Genomic DNA, 19116 nt, shown 5'->3' with positions numbered 1-19116 from the left:
TAAGCTTTTCTAGTGTCATTTAATGACACATTAAACAGCCGTTATTAGCTGGATAATGATGTTTTATGATGTGACAAGGCTGAGGTTAAGATCTGGTTAAGGTTTGGGCACCGAAACCACTTGGTTAAGGAAAGATGGTTTGGGTTATAGAATACACCATTTTGTCGCCAGAGAGACGTCTCGCTAAAAATACACATCCACGTCTGTCGGTCGAAGCGGGAAGCAAGCGGTAGCCTCGAACAGTGAGTGGTCTCTGCTGCTTTGATGCTTTTTCAACTTTCTTTCGACATGGAAGTGAGCTCACACACATGTCATCTGAGCTACATTACTTTTCCCTGAGATACGGAGTGTAGAGATGTCGATACGCTGCTACGTTGTTACATGTAGAGATTCGATGCATCGTGTGGTTTTTGCAGAAATGTACGATGCCAACATGTTATTCTGGTGACTGAGCTGTTTCGTGGGCACTGTAGTGTTTTGTGCATGTAGAAAAATGTATCATTCAACTTCTAAAAGCGAGTGTTGTAGAAGAGTTTTGGACAAATGACAGAAAATACTGACTGAGAGATTGAGACGAGTTTCAGAAGCTGGTGGAACAATTCGATCTGCAAGTTGTTTGGGACTGTTACTGGTGGACTGAGTGTGTGATTGCATGTTTAAGTTCACTTTCCAGCCACCAGATGGCGCAGTTTACTAGCATAAATACTGATACGTGACAGATGCATGATGGGAAACATGTCAAAGATTTTAAATAACTCGCTATACGTTACCTGAGAAGCTGTCTTTGTCCATAGCCAGCAGGTCTCTGGCTTGGTACAGGTAGCAGCGCAAGTGGTAGCGGGTTCCACCTACACACACACACACATACGTCATTATACTGGGAAAAAAGAAGTAGAAGAAGAAGGTGGAGGAGATAAAGAAGAGATAAAGTAAAGAGTGTACGCTGTCTTACGGTCAAAGAAACAGGATATGGTCGGTCGGTTGACTCCGAACGTGGTTGTGACTGACTTGTCGTCGTTCTTGTCCTCTATGCTGCTCTGTGAGAGGAAGAGGAGGAAGAGGATTGACAGGAAGAAGGCCAAAAAAGGAGGAAGATGACATTCAGAATAAAGAAGAATAGAAAACTCTGATTTGAAGCTGCTATAAAATACAATATTCATGAATAATTGCTGCATGTTTTCCTTCTGCAGGGTCTTTAAAAGTCTTAATATACACAACGTAGCCAAAAATGAGCGACTTCACTCATTCTTTTGTGGCTAAATGGAAGCAAACTTCAGCTTTTGGTCTTGTAGTTTATCTTAAATGCAGTTATTTGACGTTTTATGAATGTGAAAAGTCCAGAAATCGCATCAGTAAACATGTTTTTTTTTCTTCTTCGGTGTGTTTAAACTTGTGTCTCTCTCACCAGAGAGCACTCCAGAGCAAAGATGGCGGCCGGTCCCGTCTTCTCCAGCGGCTCCATGCGGCACCTCCACCTGCGCCTCCTGAAGCTGTCCGTCTTCCTCGGCTTCAGGTGGAACCTCCAGCCGAACAGCGAGGCGTACTCCCAGCCCTCCCTCTCCGCCTCGTCCGGACGTTGCTGTAAACACAGACACACATTCATGATTCATTCCATTATTTTTTATCTCTGAACAAAGATATAAACTCAGATAATATGATGTAACACAAGTTTAAAGTGACATGTTTTGAACCCAGAAGCTGAAGTTACATCTCAGCTCTTCTTTTGCTCATTTGTGCGACTAGACCGCCATCTAGTGGTTCATACAGGAAACTACGCTACATTAGAGGATGACATGATGAAGACTGAGGACTGTTGTGAGAATCCAGCTGATGAAAATTAAATGTTTATTGGCTGAACTGGATGTAAAAGAGATTATTGATCCATATTAATATTAATTAACAGCTGCATATTCTCTATTTCTATCCATCATCTCTTGACTCAATTCAATGCAGTGAAGCTTTATTAGCATTTAGACATTTTGGTTTAAAAAGATGTCAAAGCATTTACATACTTGAGAGACAACATGATGTAAGTACATGACTATAATGAACACATAAACAGGTAAACACAGCGTATGGAATAAGGGAGAAATAATTATGTAAACATGTATTGTTTTTAAGACAATAAAAATAGCAAATGGGGAAGAAAATGAGTCTTTGTCTCCTCAGAAATCTTCCTCTTCATCAAACCCACAACCGGAGTTCAGCAGCATTATTCTGAATCTATATCCAGCAGCTTAACAAATTTAGTCCTTTCATATACTTGATCAAATCTATTTTGAGTTTAGCTTTCAACCACTATAAGCTACTTAACTCATATGAAAAAAAGACATTTAAGTGTGTCAAAACGTTAACTGTTATTCTTGTTTATTGTAATTCAGTTTATGTTGTCTTGAGTTTTTAGGAGGTCTTTGTATAAGCTTTCTTTTTAATAAGCGCTTTAAATCCATGTACAGCTGATTATATGACGGTAAAAGTTTGTTTTTATCATATGTGGATGTCAAAAACAAATCATTTTTTTCTTGAAAAACAAAAAAATAATAGTAATGTAAAAAGTAATGAAGTGTTTGTGGTAGTGAACACACACTCAGCACATAAAAATCTATGATCGTGGATCTTTTATCAGCCAGTGTTTCTTATATATTTTCATGGGCGTTCAGTAGTTTAAACACTTCATCTGACAACATTTTCATCTTGCAGTTGCTGAATTATTCTTTGCTGTAAAAAAAAACTGGATAGAAAGTGATTAAACTCTGAGTTTAAAGCTGCACTAATCAATATCTTTACATGAACAAAGGGCCAAATGTCTGTCTGTAAGGTTAAACTGCCTTGAACCCTCAGATATTCATCCCACCGACTCCGCAGTTCTCCTCAGATCTACGAAGCTTTTCATCATCTTTCACCTCTTTAACCAGAACAGTTTCACCTGTTTAAAAACTCTCTCGTTACCTTCCGGAGAGCCTCCATCTTCTGCTGGTCTCGTCGTCTCAACCGTATCCAACGCCTCCGTCGGTTGGTGTGATACATCTTCTCGGCCGGTACCCAGGACTTGGGACGGCGGTCTGGAGGGATGGTGATGCCGTACTCCCAGCCTGAACACACACACATAAACACACACAGGTTGGGATTATGTAGCTGTAGATTTTGAAGGAGAGGCTTTCTTGTTTAATCAACGGTACCTTGATCATCCACAGCTCTGTTGAGGTCTTCGCTCCACTCCACCTCGTCCCACACCCAGCCGGGAGGACACTCCACCTCGTCCTTCGGCACCGCTTTCTCCCCGTTCTGACACACACACGTTTGGTTTTTAGATTTACAGAGATGTGAGTGAAGCCGTAACATGTACAGAAACACACACACACACACATATATAAACACACACACACGTACCACATCAGTGTAACCCTCCGGCATGCCGATCCACTGTCCGCCCGGTAACCTCATCTGGTTTTCAAACACTTCCTCCGTGAAGATCATGTGACCTGCGTCCACGTCGAACAGCAGTCTGAAAGATTATTAAAGATTCAAGATTTAGTTTATTGTCGTTTTCTTACTGTGTGTACTTGAATACACAAAAAAAACTGAAATGCTGCCTCCCAGTACAACAACAGAACAGGATTTTATAAAGATATACATCTAAAAATCCCTTAAAAAACAATAAAAACATGTAAATCCTAAAGAGAAAAATAAAAAAAAAAACAGAAAAAGATCAAACCATTGCCAGCACAGTGCATTAAAGAGCATTCAGACACATGAATACACACAATCAGATACTTTTACAAAAATTACCTTTACTAATAACTCAATATATTTCCTCATGAACATATCAAATCATCAATAAGAAGCCAAATGAAAAATAAATTACAATATGACTGATATGACCTGATGATTCTGTTCTTTTCTTTTTTCTACTTTGTCTTTTTCCAATTTTTTAAATGCCCCCAAAAAACTAATTAACACATATATATATATATATATATATATATATATATATATATATATATATATATATATATATATATATATATATATATATATATATTTAAAAATTAAAAACATAAAGAAATCATATTAAGCAACTTGGGTATCAGTTAAAATACAAAGTTTTACAGTTTGGTAAAAGGTCTAAAATATGTTTACATTTCTGTCTGGCTCTCAAAATAATTAATCAATAATGATGGTTGGGGTTAAATATACTAAATTCACACCTCTATCACACACACACACACAGACTCACGTCTTCTCCGGGCTGATGAACCAGTCTCCGGCCCAGGTCCAGCCAGGTGAGGGTTTGAAACTGTCTTTGGGTAGTTTCACTCTTCCGGTGACGTCGCTGAACTTGGGGTACGTCAGACCAGTAGTCCCCCAGCTGCCCACCAGGGCGAGCCGGGTCTGGTTCTCATACTACAGAGAGACACACGATTTGACAGATCTGGGTCACGGGATGACATCATAGCACGGCATCTTGACGTTTTTGTACAATGTTAGATAAATAAAACATGAAGAATGTATATAAAACACATAAAAACCTGTAATATGAAGGAATAACTGCAAGTGTGTTGACTTGTGCTTAATTTACAGACCGTCACTGTCAATAAAGAGGTTTCCATTCAAAAACAGCATAAATTGACGGAGGAATGACGTAATTAAAAGACAAATCTCAAATGTAGGAAAAGAAAATGTGATAGAAATATGACAAAATGTTGGTTTAAGGCTTTAATTTGAAGAACGTTACAATTTCCTCATCACTGCACACTGATATGTTTTCGTCTCTTCAGTGGAGCAAAAAAGCAACTGTCCCTTTAAGTCACATGATTGATGATTTATTCAGACTTTTTCACTTTGGCCAAATGTAAAAACTTTTCCATAGTGTTTCAACTTTTTGTTTAAATTTCCGGCGTGTCTGCAGCTTTTTTTTATGCACAAATGAAAACTGATGGAAATGCACTTAGAGCTGTAGAACTGTTTGTGCTGAAGGCTGTTGTAAGTTGCTGTTAAAGGACGGGTTCACATTGGAAAGAGGTTTTGCTCGCTGTAATCTTTCCTCCTGTTCGTTCTGACCGTTAGAAGATCCTCTGTGATCCTCACCACCGCCGGCAGCAGTTTGAATCTTACCGTTTCAGCAAAGACGGACAGTTTTCCTTCAGCGTATTGGTTGAAGTGTTTCACATCAGCGGCCAATCCAAACCAGACTTTGACCCTCAGCTGACCGGGAAGTTTGGCTTCTCCGCCGCTGCCCTGTGGGTACTGTACACACACACACACACACACACACACACACACACACGGGTCAGCCACACTTTATTTCAGGAAAGATAAATGTGTTTGTGTGTGTTTCTATGTGTGTATAAAGTACTTTGAGGAAGACAGTCTGCAGTTGTCCGCAGTGTTTCCCACAATGCTCCTGGGAGAAGAGCACCGTGTGCGCTGGGATCCGGTGGTACGCCACCCTGCGGTCACCCTGCAGCATCCAGATCACTATGTCTGGAAGACTGTTCTGGGGCTGGGCGAGAGACATAGACAGGCACACAGAGAGAGAGAGAGAGAGAGAGAGAGAGTTTATTAATAGTGTTTCATCTTCTTATTAAAATGTAAATGTTCCTCTTTCCACAAAGCATGATTTCATTTAATAACAGTGATCATTATATCCTTCCTTCTCCACTGCCTCCTACTCTTCCTCTTCCTCCTCATCACCATCATCATCAGCAGCAGCAAAATCAGTTGCAAGAATAACTTTCGGTTAAAAAAATAGACATCAAAAACAAAAAAAGGGCTTTTTGTAAAGATGTTTTTAAAGAATAACACTGATGTTGTTTCCTTTAAAGTATTATATGTACATTATTACATCACACGTCACGTTCAAAATCTGCTGGGAAACTGCAAAACTCAGTAAATATTGATCAAGATCACAACATTTTTTACTCTTGCTTTAGATGTTTTCTGTTTTTGTTAGTAAAGTGTCCAAAAAAGGACATTACAGACATGAAACGTGTCAGGAAATATGGCAAAAAACAATTTCTTGCAAATCTAAATCTAATTTTTCTTTCTGTAGATGTACAACTTCTTTGTTGACATTTATCTGGGTTGTTGGCATTAGAGCTGCAACGATTAGTTGATTAACAGAGAATGATTCAGCAACTATTTTAATAATCGATTAATCGTTTTGAGTATTTTTTTTAAAGAAAAAATACCCAAATTCTCTGGTTCCAGCTTCTTAAATGTGAATATTTTCTGGTTTCTTTAGTCTTTTATGACAGTAAACTGAATATCTTGGGCTTTGGGAAACAATAATCAACATTTTCTGATATTTATAGATCAAACAACTTATCGATTAATCAAGAAAATTGACAGGATCAGCAGGCAGGATCACACTGCTCACACACCTCCTCGGCTATGGTTCTCAGCCTGCTGGCCCAGTCCTCAGCCTGCTCCATCACAGTGGAGAGCTCAGTAGCCGGCCCGTGTTTGAGAGCCTGCGCCGCCTTCACAATCTGTTCCAGGTGCAGAGTGCGAATGTGCCTCAACGAGCGGTCCAGAGGTGTCGCGCACTGCCAGTGGTCGAGAGAGGGCAGCTTCTCACTGGAGACACGAAGAGAGAGGATAGTGAAGAGAGGTGCAGGATCAGAGATCAGAACGGGATCCGCACTTTAAGAGCGTTTACCTGCAGTCTGTGATGACCTGATCCAACAGCTCGACCACTCGGAGCTCCACCTCCTCCAGATCACTGCCCGCCTTCACTTCCAGCTGCACACGCTGCAGGTTCTCCTCCTGCACACACACACACACACACACGTTCAGATGGTGAATGAATGTGAAAGTCGACAACTCAAATAACTCCCAATAAAGACAGATGCACATGAGCACACAGATGAAGAACCAACCAGTCTGTCGATGATGACCAGCAGCATGTTGAGAGCCTCGATCCTCGGTTTGATATCTTCCCATTCAGAGGACAGAACCACCACTGGCTTAACGTTTCCCCAAGGGAGGTAGTAGTACTGACAACCTAAAACACACACACATGATCAACAACACAATCATTGTTCTTAAACCATCATCAGCAAATCAATCAACATTATTCTACAATCAAAGCTTATTATAAGATAAGAGAATATATAAATATATGTATAATACACCCAGAGACTTGGGCTCAAGTGTTGCATATAGAAAAATATGACGTACACATAAGTACATAATCTCCATATGTACAGACACGTGCAAAATATACTACATGCAAGAGTTTACACTATCGCTGAAATATTAGAACACAATGAACAGTGGTGAGTAAAGTGTCAGAGCATATTTAAAAGAATAAAAACATTAAAAATACTAAAAAAAAACAGATGTGCAAATGAGGCAAAGTGTGTAAATTAAATATACAATTAAATAAAACAAGTTAAGTAGTATTGCACTCACTAACTAATCAGTGTTAGTGAACGGATAACTAACTTGGATTAACAAAAACATACTAAGGGAAACACTGTAAAAAACTACAAATAAAGTAAAATTTTAAAAAAACTTGCTGCTGTTTTTGTTTCCAGCTACAACGCAGTAAAATCTTCTAAATCGGCGGTTCATGAGCTGAATAAATGCCATTATAAATCGTAAAAAGCCAAAAACATGAACTGATGTTTGTTTGTTTGCATGTCTCATCAGCTTCTGTTGTGCAAATGCAAAATGCAAGTTAAATTCTTCCCAAAGTTCAACTCTTACTGCGAACATACTTTAATTTATTACATCTTTATCGGTTAACTGTGCATGCACGCCACTTTGCTGCACATGTATTTTAATTTAATGCATATTTATATTGCTTTACTGCACATACACATCTATCTGCTGCACATCTATAACAGTTTATTTCTATGTATATTGATACATGAATCTCCACTTATTGCACATTTGCATCATTTTATTGCACATTTACTGGACACATAAAGACCTTTGGATGCTTTACTGCACATTTAAATATTTGTAGATTTCACCTGGACTTCAGTGGCAGTAAATACAACCTCACCTTTGACACGCCAGCTTTGACCTACCATCGAACACAGCCCTGCTGAACTGTGTGGTGGACGCCAGAGGGAGGCAGGTGTAGTCGAACTTGTTGCCGTAGTTGCCGATGCTGACCTCGAACTGGATGGCGTCGTCGACGTCCTGGAGGAGCGTGGCCGAGTAAAACGCGACGAAGAGAGAGAACTTCCTCTTCCTGAGAAACTTCTGTTAGATGAAGAGAGATTTTAAAAAACAATGGATGACTGATATCTATCTTTCTGCGTTGAAGCGTTTACAACCTTCTTTCCATCTCACCTCAACCACCAGCAAATCATCTGATGGTATGTCTTCGATTTTTTGCTCCGGTTTGTCCACCAGTTTTGTGGTTAGTTCAAGTAAAACTCGACCTCGGTACGCGACGCCCTCCCCCTGGGAGACAGAAGGAAGAAGAAGAGAGGCACGAATGGTTTACACTTTGTGACATTATCACATTTTTAAAGGTGCAACATGGATCATTAAAACAGCAAAATACTGTTCAAAGAACTTTATTTTAAAATTTGTTTCAAAGACACTTAATATTTCTGGCTGAATTTTAGGGATATTTAATTATTTTTGGAATGTAGCAGCCATAAAAATATCACGACACATTCAGTGTAAACATCATCAAAATGAGCATTTAACAAGATGAGCTTTTAATTGAATTCAGACAAGTTATCTTAATGAAACCAACCAGCCACAATTAAAGATTTAACAGAATTAAGTGATACATAGTCCATTATTTTCTATTTTTAAAGGGACTCTGTGAAGTTTTCTTGTACACAACAATAACAAAGTTATGTTTACATTTTGCGTTTATCTTTTAGGTCTAACAAATGTGTTGAATTCCTTCGTCATAAAACATTTTTAAAGCCAATTTTTTTTGCAATTTTTGATGCGTGTATTGCATCCACGTTTGCAAGCTATCAGTCTCCTTCTTCCTGCATTTTGCTGGCACTTGCTAATGTTTCTTAATGCGACAGTCAATCAGTTAAGTAGCATAAAACCATCAACAGGAATGCGTGAGGATAGTAAAGCTGATTTTTTAATTCAAATAAAGCAATGCTACGAAATGCACAAAATATACAAATAACTGCTCACAGAAACGTTGCTTCAAATTGCAACTTGTGGCCAAAAACTCCATAGAGTACCTCTAAGTCTGAGGTGACTGGTTTATTTTGTTCAAAAAGAAAAATAGGTAGATTATTAGATTAGAGTCTATTAGATTAATAGAGTTACTTTTCCGAGGTTTAGAGTTTCATGAGGGTCATTGAAGGCGGTGAACTCTCTTGGGCTGCCGTACAGGTTGACGAAACACGGGCCGAACGTCGGCAAGAAACCAAGACTGTCGTCCACTGCAATGAGACGAAATGGACAATTAGTTTTATTGTTAACATGGCAGGATGTTGGAACATCGATAGAAATGAAGAAAAGATTGATTAAACAAGATGAAATGATTGAATTGATTGACACAGAGTACAAAATTTCAGCAGAATTTGGAAAGTTGGAAACAAATATGAGTTGAGAAGAAGAAGAGAATAACAAAACACAAGAATTATTAAGAGTTTTCCTTCAAGTGCTTTTTTTTAATGATTTATATTTTCAATATAAAAGTTGTGTAGAGAGGATGGTGGACGTACTGCCAGGGTGGACGGTCCGTGGAGACAAGTCATCTGAGTGCGTAGAGAGGAAGGATGGTTCAGAATCACAGACAAATGAGTCAGACAGAAAGGAAACAGATGTCTTTGAACGCCACTCAAACCCAAACAGATGCACTGGACCACAAACTCAAACAGTACACACGACGCCAAGAAACCAAATGCGAAGATCATTTGGTTTGTTTCAAGTAAATGACTTGAAACATTACTGAGAAGTGAGTGAAATTACTGATAATTTCAACCACTGGAGAAGAAGTAGGAAACAAGTTCAGTAAGTTTATAAGGTTGCATCATTTTAAAATATATTACTCTAAATAATGAGACCATCGCTGCCAAAAGCATTTTTTGATCTCCTGCACAATTTAGGGAGAAATCTGCTTGACTCTGGTCTTCATTCACAGTTATTGATGACAGAGGATAGAGGAAGAAGGGAAAGACTGATGGAAAATACAAGCGCTAACGGTGCCTCTGTGAAATCCAGGGCTCCAGTTTTGTCAGCCATGGTCTCATTTGTTTAAAGGACCATACCAGTGGTTTTTTTTAACCCATACAAATCACATATAATATAAACATATCAATCACAGATTACCATTTTGGAAACCATCCGATTTTAATTAATTTCCTCCTCTATTTATGTGTTGTTCAATTCCATCCAACATTGAATTGGCTTGAGTAATGCATCACTGTGAACATCAAGGCTGTACATAATTTTTGTCAAAGCTGCATTATCGTTGCAGATTTATTTTTAAACCTTACACAAATTAATGGAAACCAATGGCTGCCTGAAGAGCAAGGAAAGTACATCAGAAAATGTAAAACTCAATATGATAGATTGTAGTTGAGGAGCTGTAACTGGTGTGGTCCTTTAAGATATTCCAAACAAGGTATTTCAATTATTATATTAAGGTATTAGACCATTATTAATTGATTTTTGAGTGTGACTGCAAACAAACACAGTGAGCCAATCAGCTAAATTCTGGATAAGGTCTTTTTTTTTCAAGAAATATGACTCAGAAACCTTTTCTAAAACTAAGATAAGTTTATTATTTGACTATTTAGACTATTTATGACTTATATTATATTAGTGTCTCAATTCAAAGAGTGTACTGGGACATTTTTTAAGTTCTGTTTGTAGAAAAATTATAATCACTTAAACAAACAAAAATATATTCTGTCTCTGCTTTCTCAGTAGCCAATAATCCTACTAGAGATTTTATTAGAGTCAAAACAGCCAATTAATTGAAGTAAAACTGAGACAGATTATTATTGAGTATTTTATATGGATAAAAGCAATAATAAAAATTAATTTATTGGCATCCTGAGTGATAAGAATCTCTCTGAAATCTTTTTTTTATGCTCAAAATGTCCCAACTTGAACTCAGAATTGAGACACAAATAAAATTCTAAAGTTTTCTATCAGCAGATTCTTTTAGGAGACTGATAACAGTAATTCAATATAAAAAGTTAATGTTATTCATTCTTTCTGGTTTGTCTGAGCCACAGTTTGGTGGCATTGAGCTGTCACTTGCCGATGACTCATCATTATTCACATGGTGTTTTCCAGGAAAAAGACAAAGAAGAAATCTGTCACACACACAGGGTGAGCAAAACTCATGCATGTCGTCTCTGTCGGGGACAACGATGAGACATCTGTGAGGCACTCCCAAGGACCGAAAACTCAATGTCAGTGTTCAGCACACGAACATTGTCAAGTTAGTCTTCATGCATGTCACTGAGCAAACATACATGCTTTGTTATATTCACAAAACCACAAATCAAATCCAAGTTTCAGTTCTCACACAGGACTTCAGAGCCAACTCTTAAATGCCAGACAGATGCAAACTGAGTTCTGCACGAGTAGAAATGTATGTGAAGTGGCTAAAATCCTTGATATGTTTATGTATAAAATAAGTCATTCATTCAAGAATAAGCAGTACCACACAAAACCGATAGATTCAGATCAATTCAGAGCAGACCAGGCAACTTTACCACAACACAACCACACCAAATCAGTGAATTAGTGTCCAGATTGCATCAGTTAGGTATAAACCAGTCTGGTACTGTCATGTTCAGACCTAAACCAGTCTGATCTGGATCATAAACCACAGTAGATCAGCTGAAATGTTCCAGACTAGACACATTAGTCACCAAATTTAATCCAGTCTAGATTCACATTCAGATATAATTAAACTTTCAAATGTAAACTCATCAATTTAAAGCAGCATTAATTGATTTTTGGCTTCTTCAGGACGGTTGAACAAGATGTAAACACAACACTGACATATTATCACCTTAGAGGTTTTTTTAGGGGAACATGTTAGCAAACAGTTGCCTTTTTAAACATCCAGCAGACACTCAGAAACAGTAGCATTCATTTGGAGTCGTGTCTCTGGCCACCTGATGAATTTAAGTCGAATATTTACAACTCCACTCAGCTCCTGAGGGATTTGAACTGAACATTTCTTCCCTTCCTGGAACAGGTGATAATGCAACTGCCACGCAAACTTAAGTGCACACAATAACTGAAGACATCAAGTTGCTCTCCTATGTGAACTGCTAGTGATCCACTTGCAATGAGAATAAACAATGGATCAACTTTGTTTCTATTTGCTTGACTGGTAAGACACACAAGAGAAATTGTAGAAAACTTAGCAAGACAGTTAATTGCAACAACTAAAGGTTAACTGAGTCCATTCATGGCTTCATAGCTTGGAAATAAAAGGCAGTTTGGTCAAAACATCTATTTTTGAGATCCGCTAAAATATCTCTGAAAAGTATTTTGACGGAAGAAACAGGTCCTGCGTTAAGAGAATACAACAGCTAGTTAGCTAGTAAAAGTTTGTTCATAATATTAAGGCTGCAACAAACCACCAGTTATTCGGTCTATAAAATGGTGAAAAATGTCAATCACTGTCTCGACCAACAGTCCACAACCCAAAGATGTTCAGTTTACTGTCATCAAAGACTAAAGAAACCAGAAAATATTCATATTTGAGAGGTTGGAACAAGAGAATTTTGACATATTTCTTAAAAATGGACTCAATTAAACCATTAATTGAATATCAAACACGTTGGCAGTTAATTTGCTGTTGATTGACTAATCGGTTAACTGACTAACTGTTGCAGCTCTACATAATATATAAGATGGGAAGACCAACATAGCAAATATAAGTGACACATACCTTTCTATATATAATAATGTGTCATTTTCAGGCAAACAAATATAATTATACACTTTAAAAAGAGTAACTATGAAACAAACCAGACAAGACAAGTTAGAGATAAACACTCAAATTCAGCCCATTCCAATCTAAACTAGTCCAAACCAAACTGGTCGGGTCCAGTCCACTTCAGACCAGTTACAGCCAATAACTTACCATCTATCTCTCCTCCCGGGGCGGAGATCTTAGACATACAGAGGTGGGCAGTGCCGATGACATCATTGTGACTGGCTCTGTCCCTGTAATGAAAAATATAGAAAGAAGCTCCAAAATATGTTTTTCAAGCAAAATTGTGACAAATTAAAATGTATTACTCCAAACTAAAAACATTCTCTAAGTTTTATGTAAAAGCTTTTATATTCTGGTGAAAATTATATATCAGCAGGGATTCACCAGTCCAGGATTCTGATCCTCATCTTCTCACACATGGAGGGAAACTGGGGAGGAAGAATAAAACATGTACTGTATAATGATGAGCAGACTGTCTTGAGAGCACAATGAAGTTGCATAATGATATATACAGTAGATAATAGATACTTGTTCATTTAAAAGGCACTAAATGTTTGCACTCTTTGTCTCACCCTAATTGGCAAGGACAGACTTTGGTGCCATTGTGGATTGGCGTTCTTCTCCAGAATCTTAGTGCAGACCTGAAAAAGATAGAAAATGCAAACCACCTTACAATGACTAGCTTCTTTAGCCGACTGGAAGATTTGTTCAGATATAATTTTCCCCTTAGGCTTAAGTTAGCTCTCAAAGTCGTTTAAATGGTAATGCATATGTTCATTATTGTTATTTTCAAGTGTTATTCCGTTTTTTGTAGGCTACCAGATTTTCCAGTTCTACTATCTGTGGTTACCAGGTGGCAGTGTTGAGTAAGATTTCAGTTAAGTGCATCCTCTTCTTTTTTTTATTTATTTTTTTGTGCGGGCCAACGTGGAGATTTGATGATTTAGATGCTACTGATGTAAATGTCCTGTATTTTTAAATGTGTAGCAAGGTAATGTTATGTGCATGAAGTCCCAACCATACTACTGTAGTTTGTTAGGAGTGAGGTGGTACAGGGTTAGATTTAATTTTAACACTGGTTCAGTGTAAACGGAAGACTGTAAAGAAAGTGAAAGCAGATTCACTGCATTTAAAGTCAAGATGAATTGAAAAATGCCTTTTTAACCCTTTTAGATCACATCCCCGGTCATATTGTGCACCTATTTTACAACATATGCTAAAAAAAATCAATTTCTTTGTGCTCTCATATCAAAATCCAATCATGTTTTCTTCCTGTAGAACAAAATATGACGTGTGCTTACGTAGGCTTGAACCAACCAATTTCAACCAATAATATCATGACATCCACCCATCAATCAGTCTTCAACTTTTGGCGACACAGAGCTCGACACTCGGAAATACGTCATGATACGGAAGTTAGATACTCTCGAAATACCATCAGGATTTTAAGGGTTCAATACCTTCTGTCCTTTTGGTCAACAACCACAACATTAAAGCTACAAGTAATTCCATGAGCTACACTTCTATAACTGTTATCAGGTTTGGGATAAAATGATTCTTGACTCATATGACTTCGATGTTAGCTCTATCAAGTCATACGCACTGTTTTGCCAGCAAAGTGGATCTCCACCAGAGGATCCACCAAGTTCTTCCTGTTACTGTCAAACCCAAGAATCTGCCTCATCCCATCCATGAAGGCATCATCCACTGCAGAAAGAAAAGAGAAAGAAATCTCTCAATCTCTATTTTGAAAGCAGATTAAATAAATTATAACCACACAAAGACTCAAACTCACTCTGTGGCAGGTCTTCAGCTCTGAAAATCCTCAAGGTGAAGGTGGCTCCTCTCAGAGACAGACCAGCCGGCCTCAGCAGGTTTCCTTCTATATCCTCTTTCTCCTCCACACACTCACGCCTATCAGCCTGGAAAACACGTACAGACACACACAAAGTCACATATATTAAAGCATAAATAAACATCTGCTTACAGTATATTACAAACAAAATACATAGCGAAAGATACAATTAGAAGTCCACAAGAAACACCTTTGCTAAAATCTGAAACCCAGTTAGCGGTCAGTGTACAAACATGTTAGCATAACTTTACTGTTCTGTCCACTAGCTAGTATGACAAACAGGTAGTTTTTGAGCAGTGGGCTCATATTAGTCTACGCTACATTTTTTCCAGCCTCAGTTGTACACAGTTTCATCTCTGAGAGTTTGGGTTTGAATGCTAACGTGACAATGCTAACAGGCTAACATTACAACTGACTGATTAGCTGGCAGTTAATAAGTTAACTACCAGTTAATATGTTAATGCTTAGCATGTAATGTTCAACATCTTACGTTAACATGGATACAATTAGCAAGGCAACATACTGACTAATGTAAAAACTAGCATGTTAGTGTAAAATGCTATAGTTTATTAGTATGCTTGCATTGATTTCAAAGCCAAAAATCTGAAACCCAGTCAGTGTTAAATGTATAAACATGTCAACAAACATGTTAACATAACTTATTGTTCTTAGAGGAATGGAAATGTTGTTACCTACATCAAAACTTATGGTGGGCTCAGCTTTTATTAGTCTAAATTATATTTTTTCCAGCCTCGGCTGTGTGTAGCATATTAAACGATAGTTAATATGCTATTAACTGATAGTTAATATGCTAATGTTTAGCATGTAATGTCCAGAATGCACACAATGAGCCAGGAAACATGCTAACGTTAAAAGCTAGCATGTTAGTGTAAAATGCTGGCTTATATAACTTATTGTTCTTAGAGGAATGGAAATGTTGTTACCTACATCAAAACTTATGGTGGGCTCAGCTTTTATTAGTCTAAACTGTATTTTTTCCAGCCTCAGCTGTGTGTAGCATATTAAACCATAGTTAATATGCTATTAACTGATAGTTAATATGCTAATGTTTAGCATGTAATGTCCAGAATGCACACAATGAGCCAGGAAACATGCTAACGTTAAAAGCTAGCATGTTAGTGTAAAATGCTGGCTTATATAACTTATTGTTCTTAGAGGAATGGAAATGTTGTTACCTACATCAAAACTTATGGTGGGCTCAGCTTTTATTAGTCTAAACTGTATTTTTTCCAGCCTCAGCTGTGTGTAGCATATTAAACGATAGTTAATATGCTAATGTTTAGCATGTAATAACCAGAATGCACACAATGAGCCAGGAAACATGCTAACGTTAAAAGCTAGCATGTTAGTGTAAAATGCTGGCTTATATACTAGCACTAATTTCAAAGTACAGCTAAGGTTGACAGGAATTTGGTACTTTGCTTATTGTGTCATAAACTTGAGTTTTGAACAAATGGATATTTTTTAAAGCATTAAATATGAATCTTTTGCAGAATTAGAATTTGATATTCAAAGTTACCCTGTGGAGTTTTGTTTGTCATGAGGATGAGCACGCTTGCAATATTTTTGTTTCACGCTATTTTAAATTATGTACAGGTGACTGTAATGCACCAAGAAATGCAAGGAAGAAGTAGGCTGCAAGCTAGAGACATGGAAGTAAATGACGCAGGATTAAAAATTAAAAATCTCATTTGCAAAAGTTTTATGAGGAAGGAAATGCACACACACAATGTGTTTTGGTGATTAACACTGAACGTAAACATAACTTTTGTTTGTTTATGAGAAAACTCCACAGAGCACCTTATTTTCCCTCTGCAGGACTGAGGTGAGAAATAGTATCATCATAATGCTAATTCGCTAATCTTCATCTATCCAATCAGACTCACCGGGGGCTCGTCTCCAGCGGCCAAGACGAACAAGCTGACCTTCAGGTAACCTTTAACTCCAGCAGAGAGGTCGTCGGGGTCAGACAGCAGCAGCCATTTCCTCAAGAAGCAGTGTCCTAAAGGTAGAGGGGCAGGCTTAAACTCAGAGCTCTGAACTTGGAACTAAAAAATTAAAACTAGACACAACGACTCACATCCCAGAACTTGAAAATCTATATTTTAAAACAGTTCATTAATTATACTCACTGTGCTCATTGTAGACAGTGCCAACATCTAACTGTGAAAACAATCAAAAGATTATAGATTTCTTTTACTTTTCACTTAAAATTATGATTACAGAACAAACACACAGTGCACTTTATGTACTGTATACCTTGAATTCACCGATCACAGCATCAGTTCTGAGTGAGCGAGAGTCACACACCTGTCAGGTAAGGAGAGAGACTTTACATTATATCCAGAGCAATTTACAGAAAAAATACCTTACAGTCAAACCAAGATTTCTATTGTTACACAATACATACAAGTTATTCTGAACGGAATAAAATGGAGGTAAAACATCCGACTCACAGTAATGAAGATTGGTTCGTCAAACAAGTCTGACGGAGTCTCAAAGAAGTTCATGAAAAATGTCTGTTAAGAGAAAAATACACTCAAGTTGCAGTTTGAGAGAATAAGATATTTAACATTTGAACTTTTGTGAATCCTTCAATACCACAAAATATAAGTTGGACAATTCATGAAGGAAATCAGATAGTGATGAAGATTCGTGTACCTCATCAAAGACAGGGTTGTTTCCTTTTCTGATGCGAGTCCTCTTGGTCTGCCCGGCTACCGTTATCTTGACAACGGGCTTGATGTTGACGCCGGGCAACTGTCGCCCCTCAATGACTCGCACACGAACCTGGACGGGAATACGTATGGACAGAAACGTGTACTGTTACGTAACCTTTCCATGAGATTCAGTAGATAAAGCCTCTTAAGCATCTACAGTTTTTATGACTTACGTGACTGGTTTTATTTGACACTAAACCTTACGATCATCTAATTTAATTCAATTCTGCCCTGCTCGTTATTGGATTTTGCCAAGTTTATACTCTGGCAACTCCAGCCAAACTTATTACCTATGAAAGCATTACGTTCGTCAATCTCATCAATTACACTTAATCCTGCTCTTTTCTTGTAAAAGTGAAACATAATGTTTGAAAATGCGAACAATAAAGCATAATCTCTGTGTTGCTTGTCCAAGTATGTTTTTCTTTAGTAATTAAAATTCATTTTCTATTCATTAAACTGCACCATTATATAAGCACTGAGTAGCTATGCTGCAAAACAACAACAAACATCATTAACATTTTTTAGCCTCAGTCTTTTAGCATTATATCATTAATGTAGCTAGCAAGTACATACTGAATACCCTCTTAAATGGTTTTAAAACAAGCTGGAAACATTAAAAAGTCAGCTGGAGGCAGAGTTTAAAGCAACTCACTGAGTTATTAATTAACTATTTGGCTAGCTACAGCTGATAAAATCTGCCAGCAACAACTGTAGCTAAGCCTGTTTTGGTTTTCTTTTGTATGAAATAAAAGGCCATGTTTTTCCTAAAATTAACACAAATTCGAAGTGGTAAATTTAACCACATACGTGCTGTGCTAGAAGATGAAGCTTGACAAATAGCAACACTAATTAATGAGGGCATGGCGTAGCATGTGGTCAATTGATAAATGACGCTCATCAGCTTCAAGCATCCTCATTATAATATACAGTGTGTAACCAAAGTCCTGTGTCTTGCCTGCTCTGTGGAGCCTTTCTTACTGTGTTAAGGGCTGATGGAGAAGCAGAACATTTGGACATATTGAATTAAATCACTCCTACATACCTGTATGTCCTGTGGTTTGTTGGGCAGAGGTTTAGGCTGACTGCTGGCTCCCCTCCTCCTCCTCCTCAGCCCTCCTTGGGTGTTGTGGGACGGTGGCGTGCGTTTGGGTGTCTGGGCGGTGGGGGACTCCTGGCCCTGCGTCCCCTGGGTGCCGACGATCACCATGGAGCGTCCGTCGTCGGGGCCCTGGTCTTCTGTTTGCTCCAGCATCATCATACTCTCTGTATCCTCCTCTCCCAAAGTGTCCAGAGAAATCACTGCACAGAGACACACAGATTGATAGAAACTAGTCCCGGAAGCAAAATATGAAACAAGTCGATGCAAATATCACATTTTTAGATTCTACATTCGGTATTTAAGTCAGAATTGTTCTTTCCAGGGTGGATATAGACAGCAGAAGAGACACCAGATCATATTACTTGTGACAGTGTCCAGTTCCACGGTGGGGTTGTTATGGGGCAGGGCCTCAGGCTGCGGGGGAGGCTGGAAGATCGGAGCTGCTCCTGGAGGAGGGATGTAGGAAACCTGCAGGGTCAGCGTAGCCTGGTGGAGACAGAAA

The 19116-nt window shown here is 38.1% G+C and overlaps 1 protein-coding gene across 11 annotated transcripts in view; it reads right to left on the bottom strand.

The window, feature by feature from the left end:
- The window catches only part of dysf (dysferlin, limb girdle muscular dystrophy 2B (autosomal recessive)), a 117731-nt gene that overhangs the window by 67441 nt on the left and 31174 nt on the right, over positions 1–19116 (bottom strand). For 6 of the 11 annotated variants that reach the window (XM_044341585.1, XM_044341589.1, XM_044341591.1 and 3 more), the window contains exons 5-31: positions 18977–19100; positions 18558–18814; positions 17454–17582; positions 17249–17311; positions 17052–17102; positions 16925–16955; positions 16679–16794; positions 14712–14838; positions 14520–14623; positions 13489–13557; positions 13301–13344; positions 13064–13146; positions 9268–9383; positions 8308–8421; positions 8040–8217; positions 6882–7006; positions 6662–6768; positions 6384–6579; positions 5357–5503; positions 5116–5247; positions 4238–4404; positions 3391–3505; positions 3180–3285; positions 2950–3092; positions 1406–1579; positions 953–1037; positions 771–848 (exon numbers count right to left, since the gene is read on the bottom strand). In XM_044341585.1, the coding sequence (XP_044197520.1) occupies positions 771–848; positions 953–1037; positions 1406–1579; positions 2950–3092; positions 3180–3285; positions 3391–3505; positions 4238–4404; positions 5116–5247; positions 5357–5503; positions 6384–6579; positions 6662–6768; positions 6882–7006; positions 8040–8217; positions 8308–8421; positions 9268–9383; positions 13064–13146; positions 13301–13344; positions 13489–13557; positions 14520–14623; positions 14712–14838; positions 16679–16794; positions 16925–16955; positions 17052–17102; positions 17249–17311; positions 17454–17582; positions 18558–18814; positions 18977–19100 (3181 nt within the window). Of the gene's footprint in view, positions 1–770; positions 849–952; positions 1038–1405; positions 1580–2949; positions 3093–3179; positions 3286–3390; positions 3506–4237; positions 4405–5115; positions 5248–5356; positions 5504–6383; positions 6580–6661; positions 6769–6881; positions 7007–8039; positions 8218–8307; positions 8422–9267; positions 9384–9668; positions 9702–13063; positions 13147–13300; positions 13345–13488; positions 13558–14519; positions 14624–14711; positions 14839–16678; positions 16795–16924; positions 16956–17051; positions 17103–17248; positions 17312–17453; positions 17583–18557; positions 18815–18976; positions 19101–19116 lie in introns of all 11 variants that reach the window. The other 5 variants (XM_044341582.1, XM_044341584.1, XM_044341586.1 and 2 more) reach the window with 1 other exon arrangement.

This window comes from Thunnus albacares, chromosome 22 (assembly GCF_914725855.1).
Source record: "Thunnus albacares chromosome 22, fThuAlb1.1, whole genome shotgun sequence".
Classification (NCBI taxonomy): Eukaryota; Metazoa; Chordata; class Actinopteri; order Scombriformes; family Scombridae; genus Thunnus; species Thunnus albacares.
The sequence above is the reverse complement of the archived record's forward strand: the minus strand, read 5'-3'. Positions and strand labels throughout refer to the sequence as shown.